The sequence below is a fragment of the Lactuca saligna genome, chromosome 2 (assembly GCF_052625555.1).
Source record: "Lactuca saligna cultivar CGN05327 chromosome 2, ASM5262555v1, whole genome shotgun sequence".
In the NCBI taxonomy this organism is placed as follows: domain Eukaryota; kingdom Viridiplantae; phylum Streptophyta; class Magnoliopsida; order Asterales; family Asteraceae; genus Lactuca; species Lactuca saligna.
This window is the reverse complement of record NC_136418.1, coordinates 106,841,477-106,857,088: the sequence shown is the minus strand read 5'-3', so window position 1 is coordinate 106,857,088 and position 15,612 is coordinate 106,841,477. Positions and strand designations below refer to the sequence as shown.

At 34.8% G+C, this 15,612-nt stretch overlaps 1 protein-coding gene and 1 non-coding gene across 2 annotated transcripts; both read right to left on the bottom strand.

Moving 5' to 3' along the window:
- Positions 1 to 3,015: 3,015 nt before the first annotated feature.
- On the bottom strand, positions 3,016 to 3,118 carry LOC145033088 (U6 spliceosomal RNA). The gene has a single exon (XR_013677331.1). It is a non-coding gene; the product is annotated as a U6 spliceosomal RNA (small nuclear RNA).
- Positions 3,119 to 3,458: 340 nt separating this feature from the next.
- LOC145031312 (probably inactive leucine-rich repeat receptor-like protein kinase At3g28040) lies at positions 3,459 to 6,846 on the bottom strand. Its single transcript, XM_078979835.1, has 2 exons — positions 5,168 to 6,846; positions 3,459 to 5,072 (listed from the first exon to the last, which is right to left on the bottom strand). The coding sequence occupies exons 1-2, from the start codon at positions 6,706 to 6,708 to the stop codon at positions 3,599 to 3,601; spliced, it is 3,015 nt and encodes a 1,004-aa protein (XP_078835961.1). The 5' UTR covers positions 6,709 to 6,846; the 3' UTR covers positions 3,459 to 3,598.
- Between the last annotated feature and the right edge of the window lie 8,766 nt (positions 6,847 to 15,612).

Here is a 15,612-nt window from a genome sequence, read left to right as displayed (position 1 = left end):
CATTTAAAGGACCATTAATCTCATTGTACTTAATCATATCCAAGATTCCTTCTCCTTGATCTAATGACATATCATTTATCTCATTTATTTTGTTGTCTGTTATGATCACATGATCATCTACCGGATATTTTCCTTTACCAACTTGTTTATTGTAATGATACATCAGTATATTTAAATCTATAAAGTCTATTAGTGAGAACATGTTTGAAACTCTTCCTATACATTCTCTTACTATAGATTGATCATGTCTAGATTGGATTCTTATGTATTTGTGTGATTATTTTATTCCATGAGTAGCTAAATCATTTGGCTTTCATAATGTAGATAAACTCTAATACTATGTGTTAATTTCTTGCTTTTGTGGATTTTTTTAAGTTGGTTTATGCTTGTGTTTGATTATCAATACCTAGCATGCTGAACTTTTAAATCTTTGTTGCTTTGATTCAATTTATGTGTAGTTGAATGACCATTTTAAATGCATGAACTTGTTTACCTAGTAGTTTAAGATCATTAAATTGCTAGAGCTAGGATTTACCAAATCTTAGTTAGGAAATAAAGGTAACAACTTTAACTGTGTTAGAAAACACAATTTGATCATAATTGTATTTGGTAATTTGTCTTGATTATAGATAATTATCTTAGACATATCTTACATAGCCCAATAATATTAAATTGTCAATTATGTGTTTGCTTGTGTATGATCATTACATAGTTATTCATGAATAAGTGAAAACATTAGGAGATCAAATCAAGACTCCTAATAATATTTATATTGGTAACCAACTGAATAAATCCATGTTTTTGAAACTAACCATAGGAGAAAGGGGAATTCAAAGCTAAATGGAAGTGTCTTCATAATCGTCATAACAATCGTATTAGTTAAGTCGTTTGCTTAGTTTTTATTGAATTGAATAATTTAAGTTAATCTAAACTTGCAATATCAGATAAAAAAATCTTCCTTTAGTTATTGTTTTTAGATTAATTTTTAGTAATTATTTTATTAGCTAAATTTTATTCTCAGTATTCGACACCCAACTTATTTACTATATTATAAACTTATTAGATACACTGTCTATACGTGCATTAATTTTTAGTATTTATTTTATTAGCTAAATTTTATTCCCAGAATTCGATACCCAACTTATTTACTATATTATAAACTGATTAGGTACACTGCCTATACGTGCATTAGTAGATAAGTTAGTTAGATTTATAAATTTAAAACTAATATGTATATCTATGCACATCATATTGCTAATAGTTTTTGTCCAATAAGTTTTAGGTAGAGTTTTTGTTGGTATCATTATGTTTTTAGTGATATTTAAGGACTGTGGCCTGAGAGGGGGGATTACATTAGATTTCTTCTTTACTGGATTTCCTTATGGAGTGGAGATGAAGATGGAGATAAATACATGGGTCGGAGAAAAAGATGGCGATAGAGACAAGCATAGAGGGAAAAGGCTCGTAATTTTACTACCATAAATATTTTAATCAATTGTAAAAACTTGTAAAAAATAAATTAACTTTACATAATATAGAAGACCAAAAACATTTTGAAAGCCGCAAATAAATGTTATAATTACAAAAAACAATTCTTTTTTATATTTATTACAAAATCAAAACTTACATTATAGTTGTTAGGATTCCGATCTTAAACTTAAGATCTTGCATTGCTAAGATCCCATAAGCGAAAAATGATCCAGATCATAACAAGATCACGACTAGAGACGTTAACCTCATTAAATGCCAACTTTTTACCCGCTATTATATATCTTGCCTAAAAAATAATCCATTATAAATGAAATTGAGCATTTCAAGTCTTTTAATGTTATGTTATTTGTATCTTATGCATTTAGTTGGCATCACCATATCATTTTATTCCTATTTCTTGCGGCTTGGAGCTATAAGAATTATAATTAATGTTTAGTAAACTAAAGTTGATTCTACAAACAAAGTTTTGTGAGCAAATTTAATTAGAAACTAGTTTTTTGGTAAAATATTTCAATTCCCAGTCCAAACTTACAGCAAAAGGTAACAATAACTAAAAGGGATAATGACTTGGGAGGATAATAAGGTTTCCAGTTTGTCCGTATTAGGTCACTAAGGTTTTTTTTGTGCTTAATAGATCAATATGGTTGTTATTATCGTTTAGAAATAGTCATTTTACCGGTTTTAATCGGTAGCCGGACTATTACTAAACGGTAATAACAACCATATTGGTCTAATACGCAAAACAAAAAAAAAACAAAAAAAAAAAAAAAAAAAAAAAAAAAAAAAAAAACTTAGTGACCTAATACGGACAAACTGGAAACCTTATTAACCTCCTAAGTCATTAACCCTAATTATTTAGAAAACATGCTTACTAATCAATATGACTTATTTGTTTGACTTGAAAATAGTTGCTTCCATTTAAACTTATCTCACAACCCTTTCAGAACTTCTAAGTCCAAAAACTCGTATGATTGATGATCTTCATTACATAAATATGCAACATTTTATCAATAACTTCTTTTTTATCGTTTAAATGTTTACATGAACACATCCATATGTACAAAAACAATCTCACTTTGATAACTCCATCAATATCTACATTTGATAACGAATGGAAATGTAAAACCAACAGGGACTTGCAGAGGATGTCTATTATCAATTATTTTATGAAAAGCAAAACCACAACATGAACTAAGAAACTGAAGTTGCAAAATGAATAAAAAAATCAGCACATAAACAAATACATACATATTATATACAACACATAAACGGAAGTTTATAAAGCATGAAACTTAATGATAGGAAAAGTAAAAAACTTAAAGGAGACTTTATAGAAAAAAGATCACCCTTACTTGCCACAAATGATTGAAGATATCAACAAGAAGATCAATCTGACCATAAAATCCACATGTTGTCTGATCATGACTTCAGTAGATGAACTACTGAAACGTAAGAATTGCAATTGAACTCTATTAGCATTTGAAAAGGGAATTAGGGTTCCAGAGAAGATGACGAAAGGGTTAAAAAAAATTGGACCATTTCTCGATTTGTGTGTGTCATCCTTACGCAGGGGCCATGCTAATCTTCTTTGTATCGTTCCAGTTTTATTGGGTGTCCCCAAAGGGACGACTATAGATGAAGAGCTTCGTCATATAGAGGAGTAGCATGTTATATGGGACAACGCGAGTTCTAAACGAAGTAGTTTACTATTGATGGTCATATATTCTTAATGTCTTTAAAATTAGGGTTAATGACTTAAAAAAACTTTAGTGACATAATACGGAAAAACTGAAAACTTTATTACCCTCCTAAATCATTATCCCTAACTAAAAATATCATTACTTAAAATATTTACTAAAAAAGTTGTGTCCTTTGTATATTATGGTTCTAAGATGTGACATGACATATATTGGCCAGTTGGTCTTTTTTAACCTTATCTCAAGTATGCGAAATTTTAGATAAATGGATGAAATGAAAGGTTTGATCATCCATAAAATAGCCAGAAATATCAAATCACAAAACGAATAACATGTTACCAACGTTAAAAAAAAATAAAAATAAAAAAAAAAAAAAACAAAAAAAAAAAAAAACAAAACAAATTACAGTCCTAGAATGGTTCCATCCTTTGAGGAATTGGTGTCTTGATGACTTGTAATATCTGAACAACTTCCGCCATTGATGGCCTGCTCGAAGGTATCTGAGAAGTGCATACCAATGCCAGTTTAAGCACCGGTAACACTTCTTCTTCCGGATACTCTCCCATGCTCTCATCAACACAATCCAATACATTCCCTTCTTCCAGCATAACTTTCACTTGTTCATTAAGTATCAACACATTGTCTTCCCCATACTCAATCGGTCGTCTCCCTGTCATAAGTTCCAGAATCAAAACCCCGTACCCATAAACATCGCATTTCTCATTCACCCGTAAGCTTTGGCAAGCAAGTTCTGGAGCCACGTAACCTAACGCGCTTTGAAACCGGTTGTTCATCACATGCTTGTCTAGCTTTGATAGAAGCCTCGTCAATCCGAAGTCTGAAATCTTCGCATTCAAATTGTCATCAAGGAGAATGTTGCTGGGCTTAATGTTGTAGTGCACGATTGGTGGAGAAAAAGAATGGTGCAAGTGAGCGAGTCCTTTTGCTGATCCTAGAAGGATCTTGAATCGGCTCTGCCATGAAAGAGGTGGACTTGAAGGTGGTCTTTCATGGAGTCTGGTTTGTAAGCTACCATTTGGGACGTAATCAGTCACTAAAAGCTGCAATTTTGGTGTCCAATAGTACCCTTTTAGCGAAACAAGATTCGGGTGTCTCACTTTGGCTAAAACCCTAACCTCTCTATCGAAATCTTCAGGATACTGGATCATGTTTGACACCACAAGATTTTTTATTGCAAGATTGTTGCGACCATCTTCTACATATTTGTAGACAGTTCCGAATACTCCTCCACCGATCTCAGCCGCCTTCATCAAAAAAGATTCTGGATTCACACCCCAATCAGGACCTGCTTTTGAATCAAACCAAACAAGCTTCCCCATTGACAAACTTGCTCCTGAGCGGGAAGAGCTTGAACAGCTCTCGAGTGCATTATCAACGAAAGCAAGACGTCGTCTAGCTGAGATATTGAGTAAGCTAATGATTAGAACTCCAATGGAGATCACCACAGCTGCTAATATCGCAATGATGGCTGAAACGCTCAGAAATCGATGGTTTCCGGAACTTTTTGAAGATTCGTCACTTTCTTCTCCTCTATGTCTTCCCATTTGATTCCCATATGCAAATGGATTAAGAACCAGTGGCTTTGGCACATTCATTTTACATGGTCCTTTCAACAATGGTGAGCATATACCTAGATTACCCTCGAGAGAACTTTGCTCTAAGCTTTGAAATATACCCCCAGTAGGAAGTCTTCCTTGAAGCCTGTTGTAAGATATATTTACTGCCAAAAGGTTTTCGAGCTCACCTAGCTCTTGTGGTATCTCACCACTCAGTTGGTTGTATTCCAGCTTCAAAATCTTGAGTTTTTTCAGTTGCGACATTGATCCTGGAATCGAACCAGTCAAGCTGTTGTGAGACATACTCCTGCATAATAAAAACCACATGTGAAATTACAAAATTGCCCCTGTAGATGCGAAGAAAATCTTGATTTCAAGGTTAGATATGTGAAGTAGACTTACAGCAAGTAAAGGGATGTACAGTTTCCAATCTCATCAGGTATTGAACCAGTGAAAGAGTTTCCATCTAGCTGAAGAATTCCAAGACTGCCTGAGTCACAAATGTCGCTAGGGATTGAACCCTGAAAGGAGCCATATCGGAGATCTAACACAGTTAGATTTTGGAAGTACCCTAACTCTGGGGGTATTTTCGTCTCAAAATTATTCCATGACAAGTTCAAGTATCGTAACTTTGAGTTAAGTCCTATTTCAGCTGGAATATCGCCGGTGAGTCTGTTTCCAGATAGATCTAGAGATTCAAGATTTTCAAAAAGCTTTCTTGAACCTTGAGGGATCGAACCAGTAAGTTCGTTCCTGGAAAAGTCAATTTGGTCCAACCCCAGTTCAAATAAAGCATCGGGGATGCTACCATTGAACTTATTCCCTCTTAAACGAATAACCGATAGTTTACTTGAGGAAACCAATGACGATGGAATGCTCCCACTTAAGCTATTACCAGAAACGCTTATATAACTCAATGAACTTAAGTGATCACCCATTGATTCCGGCAGGATTCCGGTCAAACCATTGCCGGAAAAATCCAGGTATTCCAAGCTGCCCATGCTTCCAATCCATTGAGGGAAGTCACCAGATAACATGTTGTTGGCTAGATTCAGATAATTAAGAGAAGAAAGACGATGGAAAGATTCTGGAACAGATTCCGTGAAGAGATTATTGCTTAAATCTAGCTTCTTCAAGTGTGGACATAAACCAATATCAGAAGGTAAAGCTCCTGTGAAGTGATTTCCTTCTAAAGAAAGCTCTTTCAGGTCATGCAAAGCGTATACACCATTAGGGATGGATCCCGAAAACGAATTGTGAGAAAGATCCAACGTTCTGATTCGGATCAACGACCACATACCTGGTTTGAAGTCTAAATTACCCGAAAAACGATTGTTGGAAAGGTCAAGATGATTTAGTGTTGTACATTTGGAAAGTGAGGTAGGAATGGGACCTTCGAGGTTATTTCCCGATAAGGAAAGTGATCTGAGTGATAAACAGTTTATGAAGAACTCTTCAGGAACTGGTCCAGATAATGAGTTTTCTGATAAATCAAGAAACTTAATGCTGCCTGAGCTCATTAAAGAGCCGGGGATTCGATCGGAAAAGCCATTTCGACTCAGATTAAGGTGTTCGAGGTTGGGAAGGAGTGATAGTTCATGGTTAAGGTATCCTGTGAAGTTGTTGTTAGCAAGTGAGAGTACCTTGAGATTCTGCAACTTCTCGAGACCTCTACCAATCTTCCCGGAAAGACTTAATCCGTCGAGAGAGAGTCCAGTGACCCTGCTAGTGACCGGGTTGCATGTAACGAACATCCAAGAACATGGTGTTTCATCATCTTGGTTCCACGAGGATAGATGTGATAATGGATCAGTAACAGATGATTTGAAGACTATAAGTCCCAAAACTTCATCGTTTAGCTTGAGGGATTCATCGGCATTAATGGTGAAAGAAGCCACTGAGACGATGAATGCAAAGGTGAAAAGTTGAAGAAAACCCATCATCAACTCTTTATCTCTCTAGAAACTATGTTGAGGGCATTCTGAAATGGGAAAAATATGGTTTTACCTAAAGAATTTGATTATGAAGATGGAAATGTGTGAAAGAATGTTTGACGCAAGTTTCTTTAGAGGGAATTCTGTGAGGATATGAAGAGACAATCGACAAATGGTGAATAAAAAATTGTTGTGGACCTACTTCATCACATGCATTCCCCCTTACCTATGGTGTAATAGTACTACAAGTAACAATCACAATATAAAAAAGAATATGATGGATTAAAAATAAAGTTATTAAAATATGTAATACTTTGTTTTACATTGATAAAAGAATAGGAATAGTTGTCTTCATCTCATAAGATAAGAACCAGAATGCTTTATAAACATTAAGTTTTCATAATAATTGTCTTCATCTCATAAGATAGGAACTAGAATGCTTCATAAACATTAAGTTTTCATAATAATCCTTATTATTCTTTATTTTTGGGAGAATGACTTACCACGAAATCATATTTATACTGTTCACGTTTAGATAAAAAAAAATTATTTGACTATTTAATTTGTTATATGCGTTCAAATATTATAGTTTTACCGGCTATCTAAGGTGATAATAGTAACATCTGAACACTCAATTTTCTTCATTTTTAATAGAGATTTTAATTTACATATTTTTTTGTATTATTTTCTAAGTATTATTTAAATGCATCCATAATGATTAATTATTTATCACAATTATAGCATTTTGATTTGACAAATCAATTTTCTACTAACTTATTTTTAACAAAAAAAAAACATATTATCATAAATATTAATTAATCATTGATAAATTCTAAGCATTTATTTTTAATTAATAAATATATTATTACTTTTGTAAAATATTTTATATAGCATCTTATATTTTTTTTCTTTTCTTTTTAAACATATGCAATATTTCTAAAGTAAATAGAATCTAACAATAAAATTAAATAAATTAAATATATAACAAAATATGTGTAGGATCTTTTAAAAAAATTAAAAAAAAAAGTATTACGCTAGAAAATAAAAACAAGTTATAATGTAAATGTGTTAAGATTATCACAACTTTTTATATACTTTTTAATTAGAAGTTTATACATTTTTATTTTTGTTATAGAATATTCTAAATTTGTATTTAAGAAAAGTATTTTAAAATGTTATAAAAAGTATTAAGTTGTTATACAAAATCTATGAGATGTTTTAAAAAAGAAGTTTAAAAAGAGTTGTATGAAAATTATAAAAAAGTTGTATAATAAAAAAGTTAAAACTTGAAAGAAAAGTTTAAAACATTTAGAAAATACTTGATTTAAAAGCAGTAATATAAAAATTATATGAAATTATAAATAGAAATTAATATATATATATATATATATATATATATATATATATATATATATATATATATATATATATATATATATATATATAATCGAAGTTTAAAACATTGTATTAGAAAAACCTACAAGAAAAAAAATATTTTAAATATGTTGTAATGAATTATAAAAAGTCTTAAGAAATTCAAAAAGGAAAATTGTTCACATTTAGATAACTTTTTTTGTATAAATTGATCATTTAACTTGTTAAATATGCTCATATGTTATCATTGTCTCATTGAGATAACATGTATTAATGTTAGAAATTCGGGGTAATAAAATGCTTGGAAATTCTGAGAATCGTGTGTTCACTTTCAGATTAAAGTATTTTGGTGGTACTTCCAATCTTTAATCGGATAACACTCAGAAGAGTTTTTCAAGAACAGAGAATATGAAGTTATGATTTTCGTGATTATAGTTGTACCAAGAAAATTATGACCAAAATGCTTAAATACATCATTTGTCTGAAAATTGTAAAAGCAGTTTTCTTTATCCAAAAACTACTCAAACTGTCAAAAGACAATTTATAATAGTCATAAACTCTCACTGAAAACGGATTATTAATAAGGGTCAAAATGAAATAAAAAACCAGGTTCTTCCCCTTGGACCCCACCAGGGGCTGCCCCCTAGACCCCGCTCCCAGGGGCGCTGCCCTCGAGCCCCCATTCGTTTAGGGGCTTCGCCCCTAAATGATAGTCTTTTTTGAATTTTGAATGAACTTAAACAAGTGTGGACTTTAAGTTTTTAAAACCAACCAATTTCACAAATTGTTTACAAAACATAGTTTTCAAAACATGTTCAAAGCAGAGTCTCCCAAAATCATAAGTTAAAACATAAGGATGTGTACGGTCAAGCCTTAGCCTTCCCGCGGTCATCAGAAGTACCTGAAACATAAACCAAAAAGGTAAGCCAATGCTTAGTGAGATCTCCCAATGTACCAACACATAAACATAAGCATAATACAGACAGCATACATACAGAGCCTTCAGGCTGACTAAAACGCCCCACTGACCTACAATCTATCTAGTACGCTCACAGAACCTTCAGCACGACTGGTACACCTCACCAGGCCTTCAACCTATCTGGAATATTCTCCAGCCTTCAGCCTGACTAGTACGCCTCTCAGGTCTTCAGCCTATCCGGGACGTCCTGGGTCTCTTGTCCTTCAGTCTACATTGCCCACCTCAACCCAACCACATATAACCATGTCGACATATACATAACATATAAGTATACATATAACAAGTTAACAGACAATCAGACAGGTCTTACAGATCACTAAGCATAACATCATCCTATATACCAGGATACAGATCTACCATATCACTATAGCATACCAACATACGATAAACCAGGATTACAATCCAGTAGGTCGGCCTTGGTGCCTTCAACCCAAAAGTACAGTGAGGAAGATGTTGGATAAGGTGTCAAAGTCCATAACTATATTTGGTATGTACTTGACCCGATTTTGCATGGTCCATTTGGGTTGCACTTCTCCAGAACAATTTGGACTTTTGTGAAGAGGATATTTATGATTTATTAATATATTATAAGTTATAATATATTAATATGAAATCATATTATTTAATTCGTATTAATCAAGAATTAATTTGAAATTAATTTTGATCAAAAGAGACTAATTAAATATATAGAGATTGATTGTGTAAATCATTTATTCTTATAATGTGGGCTAATGATCCATGATTCCTTATGTTAGGATTATCCCAAGTGGTGACCCATGGATACTACATGGAGGTTAAAACCCATGGATCATGAAGAATGTGGAAAGTCATGCACATTAGGGTTTACATGGTGTAACCCTAATGTAACCACACTATATAAGAAGCCCTTTGGTTCAAGAAATTGGCACCTAGAATCTTTACAAGAGTGAGGCCAATTTTTGTGAGCTAGAGAGTCCTCTTCCAAGTTTCCAAGTGTTAGTGGTGATTTGTGATTCCACTTGAGGCATTCACACTATTGGTGTTAGGCTTTTAAAGCGCCAAGCAACAAGCTACAACAAAAGGTATGTTATCTAACTTGTTTTATTAGCCATGTATCAAAGTTTTGTATGCTAGTTAGGGTAATACCTTGGAAAATGAAAGTTTGCATGTATAATAGAGAAAACATAGATCCAAGGTATTTAGGGTTGCATTAACACCTTAGGGGTGTTAGAATGCTCAAAACCCATTAGTGGGATCAGAGCCTAGGCTTGTTTTCAATTATACTTGATGCTACTTGCTTGAAAATGCTTTACTGATCCAGTGCAATGCCAAAGTGAGTAAGACTCAGAGTTAGTACAGAGGTTGAGATAGCTGAGATGAGTCGATTACTATATGCTTCCGCAGTTGGCTCGATCATGTGTCTTATGACTTGTACTCTCCGTGATGTGGCCTTTGCTTTGAGCATGGTTAACAGATATCAGGGGAACCCTGGTAAGGCTCACTGAACTGCGGTAATGAATATGCTCAAGTACTAGCAAAGGATTAAGGACTGGGTTCTTATCCTCGGTAGGAGTGATGACTTGAGAGTGACAGGGTATAATGACGCTAGCTTTCAGACCGACAGAGATAGTTTCCACTCTCAGTCGGGATGGGTATTTACTCTGAATAGAGGAGCAGTTACTTGGAAAAGTTCCAAGCAGGAGACTGTAGCTGATTCAATATGCGAATCAGAGTACATAACAGCAAGTGAAGCGCCGAAGGAGGCGATATGGCTGAAGAACTTCATTGGAGACCTTGGAATTGTACCAGCTATAAAGGAGCCTATGGAGATTTTCTGTGATAGTGACAGTGCGGTTGCCATAGCCAAGGAACCAAGTGATCATGGCAGATCCAGGCACATTGATAGAAAGTATCACTTCATAAGACACAAGATAGAACAAGGAGTCCTAGTAGCAAAGAGGGTAGCGTTAGAAGAAAACCAAGCAGATCCCCTCATGAAGGGACTGAATAGGGTTAAGCATTTGCAGCATGCGAGGCGCATCGGGCTGAAAGACAATATTATTTTTTATGATTATTGTGACAACCCGAAACTTTTATTCTGTAAAGATAGGTCAATTCTATCAATATTAAACTCGATTCTGTTACCTTTTAACGTCGTTTAAGTGTTCTAAGCTTGAGTACACCCGGGAATAAGATTAGGAATGAGTCAACAAGTCGTATAGGGACAAAACCGGGCCATACACCCTCTTGGGAGGTGTGTACAGCCGTATACACGGGTGTGCGGCCGCACACCCACCCCCTACGCCCCCCGCCCCCAGCCGCACACTCACCTCTATAAATAGGGGAGACCCCTTCATTCACTCTTTTCCCTCTTTGGCTGCACTCTACTTTCTTTGTCTAGAACCCTCATCCAAGAACACTCCAAAGGCTTCAAAAGACGAGAGTATTCTATCATCTAGCTTGATATACTTGTAAGATATCTTGATCTAACCCTTAATTCATCATGTTCTTCATCCTTTGAAGGTGTACGGTCGACCACCTTCATCAGGTGGTCGTACACACCTAAAAGACGCTCCAAAGTGAGAGTTTGCCCCTCATCTAGTAGCTTGGACTTGGTATTAACCTTGAATCACCTGAAAATCGACATTTTGGGCTTAAATGAAGAGTGTACGGCCGCACACACACCCTGTACGGCCGCACACTCCTATGTACGGCCACACATACACTCTATATGGTTGCACACTCCTATGTACGGCCACACACACTCTTATGGCCTTACACCCACTTTAATGCTCTTTTTTTGGCCTTAAACTTGCAAAAACCACTAAGTATGGGGCCTAGAACACTCCTTGGATGCTTGTAGAACATTGGAAACGCCTGAATAACACTTCCCATCATGAGTGTACGGTCGTACACTCATGGCTCGTACACCTATGGCCGTACACACCCATAGGGTGGCCATACACCTCCCTCGTTCGATCATTTATGGTTCCGACACTTAGTTCAAGCATTTCCATCTCCTTAGAGAGGTTTCCTGTCATGTTTAGTCATGGAATACCTTAATCTAATACATATATGTGTTACTATATGTTAATAGGATCCACTTGCATACGAAATGTCAGTTGACACTCAACACTCACACCAATTGTACATTCAGATCCTACGTTAAACAGTGAGTTCATACCCCTACGCTTTTTCCGAGTTTTTCCATGTTTTCAAGGGGGAATACAAGCAAAAGTACAAGGAAACTTGTGCTCAAAGTATATTATTTTATGTTCATAATGCTTTTAACATAGAAAACAGTTTTACCAAACGATTAAGAAATCAACTCGTAGAAACAGTTTTCAAAACTAAAGCAATGAACTCGTGAATCATATCGTAAAATGTGTTATTTTATAAAGGATTCATATAGATCATAAACAGGATTTTCAGTATTATTACTTGTAAGTTGTTAGTCTAAAGTTGGAGACACATCCTTAGTAACACCCCCACGGAATCAGGGTGGAGGATTAGCACTTGTAACCAGAATCTCTTGGAGGGAGAACGTGATTGTTGTGTATAGATCTATACAGGACCGACTATCACGCACCTTACTGCTAGCTACAGTTGGACCGACAAGTCCATTGGTGACAAAGTCATAAAAAGATATTGGCCTTGTTACGTGCCATATCAAGTCTAAGTACGATTATAACACTCGCAACCTATAAAACGATAATTTACTTTTGTAATAATGAAACAAGTGAACTAACCTCAAAGTAATAACCGATTTGATTACTAGAGGGTATTAATAGTACCCTTAGGAATTACGTCACCACGTATTTATTAGTTTTATTTATGTAATAAGGCTAATACACCGCACAGGGAACAAACAGGGTTTTTCAAGAAAACTACGTCTAACGATACAAGTATGGTAGATATTTGTACACCTCAGACAAGAACATATAACCAACTAGCAACTTTTAGGGAAAATATAGGATTTTCCTGGGATAACTCAACATTTCATAAACGGACTGTTTAACAAATAACTAATGGATAATCAAATACCTTCCATCAGAAAATATAGGATTTTCTTGAGGAACACTTTTCAAAGGATCAAAGAAACATTTTTCACTAGAACTAAATACTTATGAACTCACCAGCTTTATGTTGATACTCTTTCAAACTACTTGTATTCTCAGGGCAACAATAGACAGGTACTCTTGACAACTTTTGGAGAAGACGGAGCATTTTGGAGTCACGTCTTTATCTTTTGTTTATACTGATGTATACAAACTATGTTTTCAAACAGATGTAAATATTCATATTGTATGTAATGGTTGCATTTATTTTGATTGCTATGATACGATTGTGGTGATACTACGCATGACATCACCCGCCCCCGGACGTTTCCGCCGTTATTTCTGACGGTTCGGGGGTGTGGCAATTAGATAGTTAATCCTGAAACTTGTAATAGACAAAATGTAATTGATATTTGATAATTAAATAAAATTTGTTGTTTATTTATGAGTAAAGTTACTATCTTGTGTCAATTATTTACTATTGTTTTAATTTCGCATGTTTTGACTTCCAGAATAATAGGATTATTCAAACTGTCCACAGTCAATCATACTTTGGAAGTAGGTATTGAATTAAGAATGTAATGAATTTGGCTTGTAGATTGTCTGAAATAGTTAGACATTGCTATGACATTCATGAGTGCTCATAAGTTTTGAGTATTAGATTAAACCCACGCTCACTTGAATCACTTCATGGAATTTATCTCGAGTGATCGTGAGATGATAATATCATGTAAGTCTTCAAACCAAGAGATATGAGTTGTTGACTGTGAGTTGGTTGTGCATTGATAGTATGAAAACGCATTAGTAACTTGATGTTATAAAACGTACTGTTGTGTATGATTTGGTGAATAATTAGTACAAGCATATGAGTCGAAGTTTATTTGTTCCTTTTAGTCCTTAGAGGATTAAAAGTGATATCTTTGGCCCCTCGATGATTTTGTTTTGGTTGACATGTCAGGCCCGGTCAGAACTCAATTGATGTGTTCGATTAAGTTCTATGTCAAACAAATCAGAAATCGAGAAACAAACTATTGGACAATAAGTATGACGTTGTTCAATGTATTTATTTGGTTAATATCTTCAGAACAGAGGATTATATGATCACTTGTCTAAAATGGCGCGTTCTAGTTCTACAAAGTTTTAAGAGCTACGATTGCTGGTCAGTTCTTGAAGTCGTACTTGCAACTATACTTATTAGACTTATCCAAGTGGGAGACTGTTGGATAAGGTGTCTAAGTCCATAACTATATTTGGTATGTACTTGACCCGATTTAGCATGGTCCATTTAGGTTGCACTTCACCAAAACAATTTGGACTTTTGTGAAGAGGATATTTATGATTTATTAATATATTATAAGTTATAATATATTAGTATGGAATCATATTATTTAATTAGTATTGATCAAGAATTAATTTGGATTTAATTTTGTGATCAAAAGAGACTAATAAAATATGTAATTATTGATTTTGTAAATCATTCGTTCTTATAATGTGTGCCAATGATCCATGATTCCTTATGTTGGGCTTAACCCATGTGGTGTCCCATGGATACTTCATGGAGGTTAAAACCCATGGATCATGAAGAATGTGGAAAGTCATGCACATGAGGGTTTACATGGCGTAACCCTAATGTAACCACACTATATAAGAAGCCCTTTGGTTCAAGAAATTGGCACCTAGAATCTTTACAAGAGTGAGGCCGATTTTTGTGAGCTAGAGAGTCCTCTTCCAAGTTTCCAAGTGTTAGTTGTGATTTTTGATTCCACTTGAGGCATTCATACTATTGGTACTAGGCTCTTAAAGCTCCAAACAACAAGCTACAACAAAAGGTATGTTATCTAACTTGTTTTATTACCCATGTATCAAAGTTTTGTATGCTAGTTAGGGTAATACCTTGGAAAATGAAAGTTTGTATGTATAATAGAGAAAACATAGATCCAAGGTATTTAGGGTTGCATGAACACCTTAGGAGTTTTGGAATGCTCAAAACCTATCAGAAGACTCACTTCACAAACTGAATAAAAGCTGATGAGGTCCCGACTCTGAATCTCATCTCTCTAACCGACACCTATTCCCACCAAAAGACCGATTTCCATCAAAATCCCAAAATACCCTCAAAGTCAAACTTGGTCAAAGTCAAAGTCGACTGGTAAAACCCACTAAGTCAACAGAGTCAACCCAGGTGAGTCAACTCAACTGGATTAATCCAGTGTAAGTACTTGGGGCGTACTTCGGTGTTACGATGAGCGTACTCGAACCTCGCTTGTTGACCACCATCGGGGTGGTTGACCTCATATGAAGTGCATACTCTCGCAAACATCAAAACTCATTAAGTGCTTAATGGCTTAAGCACTTACATCCATATCTCAGATACAGGGATAAAATACACTCTAGAGTTATAAAGTTTCCAACTTTATTACTTTACATGCCCATTAAGTGTTTAACTCAAGGTCTTAATCCATTAAGACCTTCTACGAGATGCGTGGAGCAAAACTAACCATTGAGACTTCATTTTTATGACTT